Source organism: Melitaea cinxia, chromosome 8, assembly GCF_905220565.1.
Source record: "Melitaea cinxia chromosome 8, ilMelCinx1.1, whole genome shotgun sequence".
Classification (NCBI taxonomy): Eukaryota; Metazoa; Arthropoda; class Insecta; order Lepidoptera; family Nymphalidae; genus Melitaea; species Melitaea cinxia.
In genome coordinates, this window is record NC_059401.1 from 3,203,009 (window position 1) to 3,215,435 (window position 12,427).

Here is a 12,427-nt window from a genome sequence, read left to right on the forward strand (position 1 = left end):
AACATTATTTAAAATTTGATCTATGTCCACAGAGTGCAGTATTTGTGAATGTCCATTAGTCCGTGTTACAAGCACCTCATAATAAATGGAACAGATGTGTAACATTCTTAGACTAAGCCATGTTGACGTGTCTGTGCCTGATTTTATTCATCAGCAAAATGACCTCGGTTTCACCTGCATTCACTTATTACTTGTCTATGTTAACATGTGTGTAGTGCAAAATATTTTTTAAAATTAGATTTGAATATTCTAAGTTTTAATTTATGAATAGATGAGTTAATAATAATTTATGAGTGATTCACACTGTTGCTATGTCAACAATTTACGCCATGTAACCTTTTTTACCCATAGTAAAGAGAACTAAAGTATTTATACGTTTCAATTTACAATAAAGTCTTGATAAAATAAAAAGTAAATATTGCATTAATTTACATAACTTATAAAAAAAAATAGGTAATCAATAAAAAAAGAAACGATTGTGTGTCAGATAAACTTTGAACCTACTAGGTATAAATGTATAATACAACGTAGGTAGACGAAAAAATAGTCAAGTAAATACGCATTATCAAAGATTACTTCAAAATTTGTAATCAGATCTCGATGAAATTTAAACGCCACCACATGATAAACACAGGCTTTCGATTAAACTAAAAATCATCAAAATCGGTACACCCAGTAAAAAGTTATGCGGATTTTCGAGAGTTTCCCTCGATTTCTCTGGGATCCCATCATCAGATCCTGGTTTCCTTATCATGGTACCAAACTAGGGATATCTCCTTTCCAACAAAAAAAAAAGAATTATCAAAATTGGTTTATAAACAACGGAGCTATCCCCGAATATACATAAAAAATATATATATACGGTCGAATTGAGTAACCTACTCCTTTTTTTGAAGTCGGTTAAAACTTTGAATTATGATACGATATAGGTAAAAGTTTACTTACTTATTACCCTTCATTAGTACTCAATAGGACTAAACAGCACTTTTTACGCAATCTAGTGGCTAAACAGTAACCCATCATGATGTTAAAATATTAAGCGCAATACACATTGAGCCCGCCGGGCCGCCGACAAAGCCCGGCGACACAACCCGGCGGCCTGTATGAAAAGAATCATGTCGGCAACATGCGCCCGCGCGTGTTACCCGCCGACATGTTGGCGGCTTGGGTACGCCTGCGCTCAGTTGCCCGGCGACGCTCGACCTGTAGTGACGTGCTTGTATTTTTTACGACATGGAGTGGGACGACGAAAAATGTCTTACGTTAATTAATCTTTATCATGAGAAGGAGGTATTGTGGAATTCAAAACACCCAGATCATAAAAGTCGACCAAAGCGTTTCGACTCATTGAATGAAATAGCAAACCATTTTAATACAAATGTATCAGAAATAGAAAGAAAAATTAAAAACTTGACAAGTCAGTATTATAGAGAGAAAAAAAAAGTGACTGACTCAAAAAAGTCGGGTATCGGTACAGATTGTGTTTATCAGAGCAAGTGGTTTGCATATAAATCATTTAGTTTTTTGCAAAACAAGAATACTACTACTGCCACGATCGATTCTGTAAGTAAAAATGCATTTATAATTTTTATCCAAAAATTTTTATTGTACAGAAGAGAACAAGTTCAAAAGTGCTGACCCACCATAGTGTTATACAGGGTTATTCGAATGTACATATTGTTCATCGAATTTAAGACAAAACGTGTTTTTTAGTTCCCATTAAGCCGGGTCCGCTGCGCCATTTTATCGTGTTTTGCTAACACAAACATTAAATTATAACCAAGGTCATGCTATTTGGGGGCGTGGCCTAACTGTTTTGAAAGTGTTTTTGTTTGCAGAGTCGGATGGATAACATCCCCGCGTTCGCCTGCGGGGGGGCCGGGGGGACATTTTAATTCATTTCGGATTTGTGCTCGCCAGAGACAACTCGTCAAATTTTTTTGTTTAGTCTATCGGTTTAATGGATTTGATTATGGAGAATACTTTTTATTTTATACAATTAATACGGGAAAGACCCGTTATTTGGGACGCTCTTTCTATGAGCATAAAAATTCACTAGAACTAAAGAATTAAATCCACTATTGCCAAAACTGTGAACACGTCTTCCTCGTCGGAACTCATTTTAAAAATATATGTTACTAACTAAAATTGTCTATACTCGAAAATCGCAGTGGACGGTTTAACTAACATGTTAGCAAAACAATATATTGTTCGTAACAATGCGCAGTGGACCCGGCTTTAGGGTTTTTACTTTGTTACAAATGTCCTTGTTTGTTACTTCCACAAGGTCACCGTGCTTTAAGATATTTTAAAGGGAATAAAATAAAAATATCATTGAAAAAAAAATGTTTTTTTTCGCTTCATATGTTCCATTATCGACACACATACACATGATACAATATTTTACGTATGCTCACTGTTCATAAAATAACCCTGTATACATCCGATTTAAATCTTGACTAAATTATTTATCTTTACTTTCTATGTAACACAATACAACAGATTAAAAATATTTTAATTTCAGGAGACATCAAACGAGAGCAGTGTTGTACAACCCCAGCAAAATGATTCATCTCATTCATTTGCCGATGACACGATTAAACGTCCCAGAAAAAATCTAAACAATGAAATGATTTCACAAGCTCTGAATATTATGAAATCTGTCTCCGATCGACAAAATCAAACACAAGAAAAAGATGAAGACACTCTTTTTGGAGAATATATTGCAGCAAAACTGAGAAAAATGGATAAAGCAACAAATGCAATAGTAAAACATCGAATTAATAACATTATTTTTGAAACCGAAATTGGATATCACACAGATATGTATGCAGATTACGCAAGACCCTCTAGCTCCCGTAGTCATCCAGGTTACTATACAGGTTCTCCAAATGATCAGCCAAATGCATATCCTTCTAACCGCTCATCATCTGTATATTCTACTATAACGAGCCCGAATCATCAGCATTCTACCACCACAAATCCTGATAATCAGCCAAATACAAACCCTTCATCTCTATATCCCATCAACATAAGCCCTCATCCGCAACTTCCTGGAGTTGAATCTTCAGTACCAGTAGCGCTTGATGAAAGTTCTAATAGTGAACGTATAAGCAGCCAAGATTTAGAGAACGTTTTTAAATCCCTACATGAAAAATAATTTTCTTTCTTTAAGATCTTTATTATATTGTTATAATTTGAAATAAATATAGCTTAGCATGAGAAAAGTAATCATGAAATAAATCTGTCTTTTGAAATGTTATGATTAAGTAAGAGTCACTAATTGTAAACACAAATTAAAATATAACTATCATTATTATGTTTTTTATTAAATCTTTAAATTTAGATGTTGATTAAATTGATCATTGATCATACTGCCATTCTAAGCTTCCGACATCGGAGAGAAAATATTCAACCAACTCGTTCCTTGTATCTTCAGGACACAGATTTGTATTGACCTCTCTTGGCAAGGCAACAAAACAATTATTTTCAGGAATTACTGTGCGCCATTCACCTGGTATGATTTCTCCGTTATCATTTTCAGAATCATATTCGTTTCGCTGTATATTTTTTTTTTATATAATTGAACAAATGTACACAGGCCAATGTCACAATAGCAGTTTTTTGTGGACATAGCTGGATAGGTCTTTTGAATATTTGAAATTTGCTGGTTAACTGCCCAAACACATTTTCAACTACTCTTCGTCCTCGACATATACGATAGTTGAAAACTCTTTTGGGAGATCTTTTTGTGTGATTACCATTGTAAGGTTTTATAATGTGGGTTTGTAATGCAAAAGCATCATCACCCAAAAAAAAATATGGCACTGGTACATTTCTCCCAGGTAGAGGTTTGTTGTCCGGCAAATTTAAAGAATTGTTATTTAACATTCTGCATAACGCAGAGTTATTAAAAACACCGCCATCTGAAATACGACCCTGACATCCCACATTAGCGTATAAAAACTTGTAATCTGCATCCACTAATGCAAATAGTACAATACTGAAATAAGTTTTATAGTTAAAATATTCACTTCCACTTCTTGGTGGACATTGAATTTTTACGTGTTTTCCGTCCATTGATCCAAGGCAATTAGGAACATTCCATCTATTCAGATATCTATCTGCAACTTTTTTCCATTCGTTTGAAGTTCTCGGAACCTAAAATAAGAACATTAACTAAATTATACTTCGAACTAAATCAAACAGCACAAAAAATATACATCTATTTAAAATTTACATTTATATTTATTAATATTTATATTTATTTAAAAAAGATAAACATTTAACTTTACCTTTACATACTCCGAAAGGCCATCGATTATAGCTTGGCATACTTCTGGGATAATGTATGAAATAATTTGAGGAGATACTTTGAACACGTCACATAGGCTAATGAATGATTCGCCCGTAGTCAGGTATTTTAATGTTATTGCTAATCTGTCTTGTGGAGAAATTGCAATTCTGCAATTTGTATCTTTTTTAACTATTCTCGGCCCAACAATATTCAATAAATATTCAAAGTCGCTATTGGTTAATTTCATGAATGTTTTGAAATGTATGGGATTTTGTACAATCAAGTCATCTGCTTTCAAATCTTTTAATCTGTCATGATTGCTATAACAATTGCGACTCAGTAAACTAGGTCTAACCCAACAGCTTCGTTCCCTTTGGAGCGATCCAGCAATAAACATTCCACAAGCTGCTATCAACAGATCACTGCCATCGTCCATTTTTAAGATTATTTCTATTTACTGAATTATCGAAGATACACCACCAAAATTATATGACACAACCACACAACCTTTTATCGACACACGGCAATCACTGACTGCCAAATAAATTTCTCATCTCAAGCCGCCGACCAAATTTTCCGACTTGTAATAAGTGAAGCCGCCAACTAGACCACCGACAAAAAGTTGCCGACATATGTCGGCGGCCCGGCGGGCTCAATGTGTATTGCGCTTTATAAAAACAAAAATCTTAAAAAATAACCTGATTGGCCCTGCTGTTCTAGCTTTGCGCTAAGCGACATATTTAGCTATTAATTATTTTTACATAGTTTATAGGTATACACATGAAATTTCAAATTAAAGTTTTAACAGACACTGTTGATGTGTTGGGGTGAACACTTACCTCTGGTATAACTTTTTTCGTTGGGTTAAAATGCATACCTCCGACCTCCACGAGACCGGGCACGAGAGGTCTAACGCCGTTGAAAGCGTGATGCGTATTCGTCAACATTAAACTAATATTTTTCGCGAGCTCATTCAATTCAGGAATCTTAACACCATAATGTTTTTCTATCATAGCCCGCTCCTTCATTTGAATCTTTTGTTGATAAAAGAGATTTAAATATAGTTTCAAAAATGTATTTTCCATCCTTTCCAAAAATGTCATTCGACTAGTAAATGTTGTAGTGATTAAGGGTACGTAGGAAGGGTTATCTGGAGCTCCGATGCGTTCATGCGACCACGGCAATAGATTACTCGATAACATCGCGACAACAGGCGCCTTTATCTGGTACACATGCAACAGACCTATCATACAGTCACTATTAAAATTTTCAACTAAAACTACGTCATATTCCTTGCTCAGAGCTTCTTTTAGCGGCGGCCAATCGATCGCCTTACTGCACACACTTAATGCCGACTCCCATAGCGGGTTAAAATCTATTATTTGCTTATAAATTCTTCCTATTATCGGTATACGTAGAATAAATTCCGGATTCTCGTAACAATTCAAATCAATTGTCTCCAAGCCAATTTTAGTGATCCCTTCGAAACTGACATCCGTATAGTTGGCCGGTGGACTTTTGAGAGGAAAGAACGAAGCAACGGTCACATGGTGTCCTCGTTCAGGGAGTTTTTGTAACAGAGATTCGAAGACCATGTGGTGACTTCGACCAGGGTGTGGAAAAAGGCCGAGGATCCGAGCGCAGATCGCATAGTTAAAAATCGCGAACAAAGTAATACAAGCAAGTGGACGCATGGCGCGCGATCTTCCCTACTCCGCGTCTCATGAAATACTGGCGGTTCCACTTCGACCGGCTACATTAACACGTTATTTTCAGAGTCAGTTACGTGGTGTGTTATCATTATCAATAGGTATCAATTAAACTTTTTAATGAATCAGATGAGCATTAAGTGAATCTATTCATCACGATAGTCGTATTAGCCTTTCTCGATTAAATTAAATTGGAAATATATAAAAAGATCCCCTTTTAATTTTTAGCATGGATAGTTCAATAATCATGTTTCTGAAGGGTAAGTTTTTATGGAATTCATAGTCGCTCAGACGCTCCAATAATGTTATTCATACAATATTAGAATAGCTATGTTTACATTTGTAAGTGTTTAGGTACAATTGAATTAATTTTGGCATGGGTTATTGGGAACACAGCACTTTTTAACCGACTTCCAAAAAAGGAGGAGGTTCTCAATTCGACTGAATTTTTTTTTTTATGTATGTTACCTCAGAACTTTTGACCGGGTGGACCGATTTCGACAATTTTTTTTTAATCGAAAGGTGGTGTGTGTCATTTGGTCCCATTTAAATTTATTTGAGATTTAACAACTACTTTTCGAGTTATATCTAATAATACGTTTTTACTGGACGCTTTTTTCGTCGACCTACGTTGTATTATACCGCATAACTTTCTACTGGATGTACCGATTTTGACAATTCTTTTTTTGTTGGAAAGGGGATATCCTTAGTTTAGTACCATGATAAGAAAACCAGGATCTGATGATGGAATCCCAGAGAAATCGAGGGAAACTCTCGAAAATCCGCAATAACTTTTTATTGGGTGTACCGATTTTGACTATTTTTTCGTCGATCTACGGTGTATTACTCGTCGATGAAATTGAAGTCGGTTTTTTTTTCGTTTGTGAGCAAACACAATTATGTAACATATATTTCTTGACTCAACATACTTTTGTGTATGGAAGCGTTGTATTTCCGTTAATGACATCAAATTCGGTATATAAAGAAATTTTCTTAACCTAAGCATAACACATGTTGCATTTATTAGAATATATTGTTGATTTCTTTTAAAATTTTTAGCAAATTCCAATTTAAGTGTGTTAAGTATGACGTTAAATTGTATTTTTTAAAAGAAAGGTGGACGAATCTGCATTAAACGCTTGTTGTAATTTATTTTCTAATAAACAAACGCTAATTAAATTGGTAACATAAAAATACTCATGACGTGATAACTAAGATAACAAAATGTCTGCAAAAAAATAGAATTACATAAAACGATTGAGGTGTTGACCTACTAGATAGTATTTTTATAAAACTTATCATATATATATATTATATATATATTGTCCAATATATTTATTCAGTATAACAGGACATAAGTTTTAAGAAAATAATGTCACAAAACCACTTTATAAAAGTCTTTTTACAAAGAAATATCGCAATCAAAGTTAGTTTGCTTCACATCTTTTTGATGTTTTTTTTGGACGTAAAGATGTGTTGTTAATACAATAAGCAAAGCCGATGAAGTAGCGGGCTTCAGCTAGTATGAACCTAAAATTTATTGGAAAAGTGTACTATTATCCCATTGCTATAATGCACGTATTTTATGAATGTATAATAATACATATACTATATAGATATGAATGAATAATAACTGCTCTGGTGTGATGTGCATATTTCGAGTCCGCGGCGCTTAAAAGCCGACGGTCGCGGGTTCGATTCCCACTCTGAGTGGATATTTGTGTTTATAAGAAATCTGAAAATAAAACTAAAAATATGGTGTATAGAGAGGTTTTATAAAAATAACTATTAAATTATACTAAATTGTGCCTTTGAAAAAGTTACTCAGAGTGTTAAGCATTTCAAGTGACTGTAATAAAAAAATAATTTGCGTTAAGCATCTTAATAATAATGCATATCTTCATAACCACGCGGACGTAGTCGCGGGCAACAGTTAGTGTATTATAAAAGAAAGTCTCCAAAAGCGTATGTGATCGATGCCCTCAAAATCTACCGAACGGATTTTCATGCGGTTTCATCAATGGAGAGAGGGCTTCAAGAGGAAGGTTTACGGAACGGCTAAGCCGATTTTGATGAGAGTTTCACTGGAAGTTTGCCGGGAAAACATGCGGAAAGAGGCCTATGGCCAGCTGTGGGATATTACAGACTGAAGCGTAACTTTTCTAAATAAAAATCATTAACATTGTAAGCGTATGTTCTATTTCACCGCGTTTGTCTATCGACGTACATATGGTTATATACACAGACCATAAAAATTATACTACTCCGTGGTTATATACATTAGATGACATTGAAGTCACCTTGTCACAATAGCAATAGGCGTCATACTTTTAGCACAATTATTTTAAAGTATGTGCAGAGTGCAGTACAATATGCAAATAAACAAAAAAGCCACTAATCGATAATTGATCGATTGTGATGATTGTATTTTAATCGAAAGCTGGTGCTTATGATGTGGTCTCATTAAAATTTGATTGAGATTACTTATTTTTTCGTCTACTTGCGTTGTGTTGCTTGTAGATGTAATAATTGTTGTTGGTTTTCTCGTTTTCTAGCCAATACAATTATTTTTTAAGCTATTTAAAAATAACAAAGTTATATAAAGCATATGGCGATATTTAATATAAATCTATACATAACTTTATTATTAGTTTGTTAAGTACTATGTATGTTTCAATTGAATTCTTAAATTAAAATATTTTATGCGACTGTGTATTGACGAAAGTAAAATTTTAATCATCACGACACTAAATGTAACTAGCTCAAGCGCATTTGACCTACTTTTTAACAACATGCCGCTGTACTATTTTAAAATGAAACGTAACTACATAAAATCCATGAACTTGACTTGTGAATAATGACATTGGCGTTCAGTTTATTTCGTAAACTTTCGAGGTCAAATCAGAATAGCTTTATATTTCAGTGTTTGTGAGTGTATCAATACAATCACAACATATGTTATGTTTGAATAAATAGGCAAAAGTTCTCTAAGAAATCTCTAAGGATAAATAGAAAGTGTTTTTAATAATGTTAAAACTAAAAAGGTACATGTAACTTCATTTCAATTTATTGTTATTTTGAAAATATATACAGACCTAATGTTAGGTACATTTGAATCAAACAATTTCAAAATATATGTTTTTATTGAGTGATTAATTGGTTTAGCCTGTAACATCCACTGCCGAGCACAGGCCTCGTTTTCAAAGTAGGACAAGGGTCGGTCAGCAACACTGCAGGATATTTTCCATACTATAAGTAACGAGCGCTACAACTAGGGTTGCCAGATGGTCGGGATTTGACGGGATTCTCCCGAATTTCCGTATACCCGCCCGACTCCCGATAAATCTCCAGAAAAATAGTTTCAGTTTAGAAAAAAATAGTTTTGAGTTCCGAATTTTTGTCAAACGAAACGTTGCCGCTTGGAGCTCTGGCAGTATTGGCAATTTGGCATGTTGTTATGCAACTGAGGTAGAGCACAGCAGGAAATATCCTGATCAAAATCTGGAGCAGCCCGACTGGAGACGACCTTAATAATATTTATCACAATTAAATAAAGCTGATTTCAAGCAGTGTTGTTTCTGTGGTGAGTGATGTGACCAGAGGGGGGGGGGGGATTGAGCGTAGGGTAGTTGCAAGCGTCAATAAGCTAAGATTAAACGCTTACCATCAGGTGAGTCTAACGCTTTTTTGCCGACCTAGTTGTATAAAAAAATAATGCTGTAATAAGAATGCTACTAGCCAGCTCAAAGGCCGAATGCAAGATAAATTATATGGCAGTAAGAACAAATCCATATCAATTAGAGTATCCGATGCTGAAAATGAACAATTTTGTAAATCAGTAGAGCATTTTTTCAAACGAGTTATGAAGTACTTAGAAGAACGATTTCATTTCATTTTCATTAAAAATGATTGTGGGATAAGCTCTTGGATCTAGCAGAAAATTAGAACATTTCTAATGACATCAATAATGATAAATTTACTGTTCTTTAAAGGTTTAGTAGGTGCAATGATGTAAAAATTACTATATATATATATACAGGCTTACAGGAAAAGTCGACCTAGATCCGTTAAGGGCGTGGAGTACACACCATTTCTGAATGATTTCACTATGGAACCCCCCACCCTAAACTTGACCGTTTTAGAGATATTCGAGTTTTAATTTTTTTTTATGAAAATGCCCAATTTTTCAACTATTGAATTGAATATTTTGAATTTTTTTGACTCTTATGATTATTTTTTTGGTTTTTTACATGAAAAATGAGATGCATAATGACCCCAATGACTAAAATTGCACGTAAGTTAACTAAATGGGTCGTTATAGACGATCGAAACTTAAGAAAATAAGTATAAATTATAAAAAAAATATTTTTCTTTTCTGGATATCTCAAAAAATTATTATGGCACTTGCTCTGCAGATGTGCTTAAAAACATCTACATTTTATCAGCTATCCAACGAGGTATAACACTCTAGGGTATTTATTAACCTCAAAGGTGAAACTTAGTTTCTAAGGCTGCATGGCAGTCAGAATAAATAGCGCTTATTTAATCTAATTAATTTGACTTTTTTTATAATGGAAGTGACTTTATTTATATAAAATATTATACATATTTACAATTCACAACTTAAGAACTAAATATTTACAGATAGTTTTGGTATAAATCATGTCCGCGTGGAATTGTGCCAAGAATGCTGGCAGCATTTCCCCGTTGAATCGCTATGCCGATTCTCTGGGCAAAAAATGCACCAGCCCTCTTGTCACCAGTGGAGGCAATAAGGCGAGGTGTTATCTCATTTAAAAATTTTTTAGCACTGCTACTCCAAGGTCCAAGTGTTTCGACTGCAAACGGCACAAAGATGTAATTTGGAATTAGTGACGAATATTTGTGCCGTTTAGTCGTTTCAGCTTTTTCCGCTGCGGCTCCCGCTTTTAAGGCTGTTTCCCTGACATGAGACGGAGCAAGTGTGTCAACGCAGGTTGCGTCCCACAAAAGCGCCCGTCCCCTTTCCCAGGGAACCAACGTCAATCCATCAGGTCTCTTGCCATCATTGCGACTAATTCCAGTTGGCTCGATAAGAGCAGGAACGTCGATGGTGGCAAGAGCCCTTTTTATGGTATCGTTTAGGGAATCGTGGCGGGAAAACCTACCTGAACTCTTGTTACAGGAAAGGCCGTGTAGTCCGAAAGAATCGACCTCTTTTCCGCACGGACATCTGTGTTCAAAGCACAGTGGAGCTCCCAACCGGAGACCGAGAGCAATTCTAAAACTTTCATTGTCTAAAAGTGTCCCAAGATTTTTTGACGGCATTGCGTGTAACCAGTGACCTGACTCTTTATTTGACACAGCTAGAAGCCTGGCACGGTTTTTGTCACTTGTAAGATTTTGCGTCAAACTTATATGAGTATTGTGAACTATTGGTATATCCCAAAGTTTTTGTTTTGTAACGTCCTTCGGGATATCGCCATTAGGACACATTAACTTCCAGTTTTCTATTGCATCTGTAGCATCTGTAATTTGGACTGAATTAGATTTTAAGATGTCAGAACATAAACACTTGATACTATGCACAGAAGCAAGAAACGCAGGAAAAGCGACACTAGAAATTTTTCTCACGCCGATGCCACCATCTCTAATTGGTAAAGTAGCTTATTTGACTTAAGTTCAGCATCATCATCATTACAGATCGTCGGTGATTGTAGTAAGCTAAATGAAACAATAAATCAGTTCAAAATAACATTTATTCTCCTAATGTTTTTGAAGTTCATGTTCTACGTATCTCGAAAACGGTTAAGTTTAGGATGGGGGGGCTCCATAGTGAAATCATTCAGAAATGGTGTGTACTACACGCCCTTAAAGGATCTAGGTCGACTTTTCCTGTAATATTTCGTGCTATCTATTCCAGTAACCAATGCTTATTGTGAAAAAGTGTTTAGCTTACTGAATAATCTTTACACAAAAGAAAGGAACCGAATGTGTACAGATTTAATAAAAGCAGAGGTAATAATTTTACTCAATTTTGAGGTGAATTTTTTGAATTTCAAGTTACATAGTGAAAAAGCACAGAAAATGGTAAAATCTGTGAAAAGTAACACAAAATATATGTAGCAAGCTAAAAAAGAAATCACTTTATTAAATTTCGATCATTTATTGATAATATTATGAATGATAATATGGTAAGTAGTGAGCAAACGATTTTCGTTTTTTTTTAACATATTAACTTAATTGATTGATTTAATTTGATTTTATTTTTGTTTCTTCCGACTAAAGTCCCAAAATCCCGAAAAAAACTTTTTATCCCGATAATAGGGTCATACGATCTGGCTACCCTAGCTACAACGTGTCTAAGATAACAACTGGTACCGACAATTTAACGTGCTCTCCGCAGGACGGTGCGAGACCAACTAAGACAGACATTAAGACC

The 12,427-nt window shown here is 34.8% G+C and overlaps 3 protein-coding genes across 3 annotated transcripts in view; 1 reads left to right on the forward strand and 2 right to left on the reverse strand.

Moving 5' to 3' along the window:
- The window catches only part of LOC123655721 (UDP-glycosyltransferase UGT5-like), a 28,240-nt gene extending 22,216 nt beyond the window's left edge, over window positions 1–6,024 (reverse strand). The window contains exon 1 of the mRNA XM_045591476.1: window positions 5,137–6,024. Within this exon, the coding sequence (XP_045447432.1) occupies window positions 5,137–5,991 (855 nt within the window). The 5' untranslated portion in view covers window positions 5,992–6,024. The remainder of the gene's footprint in view (window positions 1–5,136) is intronic.
- On the forward strand, window positions 1,039–3,316 carry LOC123655725. The gene is made up of 2 exons (XM_045591480.1): window positions 1,039–1,563; window positions 2,525–3,316. Exons 1-2 carry the CDS (start codon window positions 1,234–1,236, stop codon window positions 3,158–3,160), a joined length of 966 nt encoding a protein of 321 aa, XP_045447436.1. The 5' UTR covers window positions 1,039–1,233; the 3' UTR covers window positions 3,161–3,316.
- On the reverse strand, window positions 3,309–4,854 carry LOC123655724. Its single transcript, XM_045591479.1, has 2 exons — window positions 4,296–4,854; window positions 3,309–4,161 (listed from the first exon to the last, which is right to left on the reverse strand). Exons 1-2 carry the CDS (start codon window positions 4,731–4,733, stop codon window positions 3,547–3,549), a joined length of 1,053 nt encoding a protein of 350 aa, XP_045447435.1. The 5' UTR covers window positions 4,734–4,854; the 3' UTR covers window positions 3,309–3,546.
- Window positions 6,025–12,427: the final 6,403 nt, after the last annotated feature.

Coding starts and splice junctions, on each gene's coding strand:
- LOC123655725 (XM_045591480.1), top strand. CDS start 1,234: ATGGAGTGGGACGACGAAAAATGTCTTACGTTAATTAATCTTTATCAT. Junction 1,564..2,524: donor CTACTGCCACGATCGATTCT/GTAAGTAAAAAT, acceptor TTTTAATTTCAG/GAGACATCAAACGAGAGCAG.
- LOC123655724 (XM_045591479.1), bottom strand. CDS start 4,733: ATGGACGATGGCAGTGATCTGTTGATAGCAGCTTGTGGAATGTTTATT. Junction 4,162..4,295: donor GCCTTTCGGAGTATGTAAAG/GTAAAGTTAAAT, acceptor TTCTTATTTTAG/GTTCCGAGAACTTCAAACGA.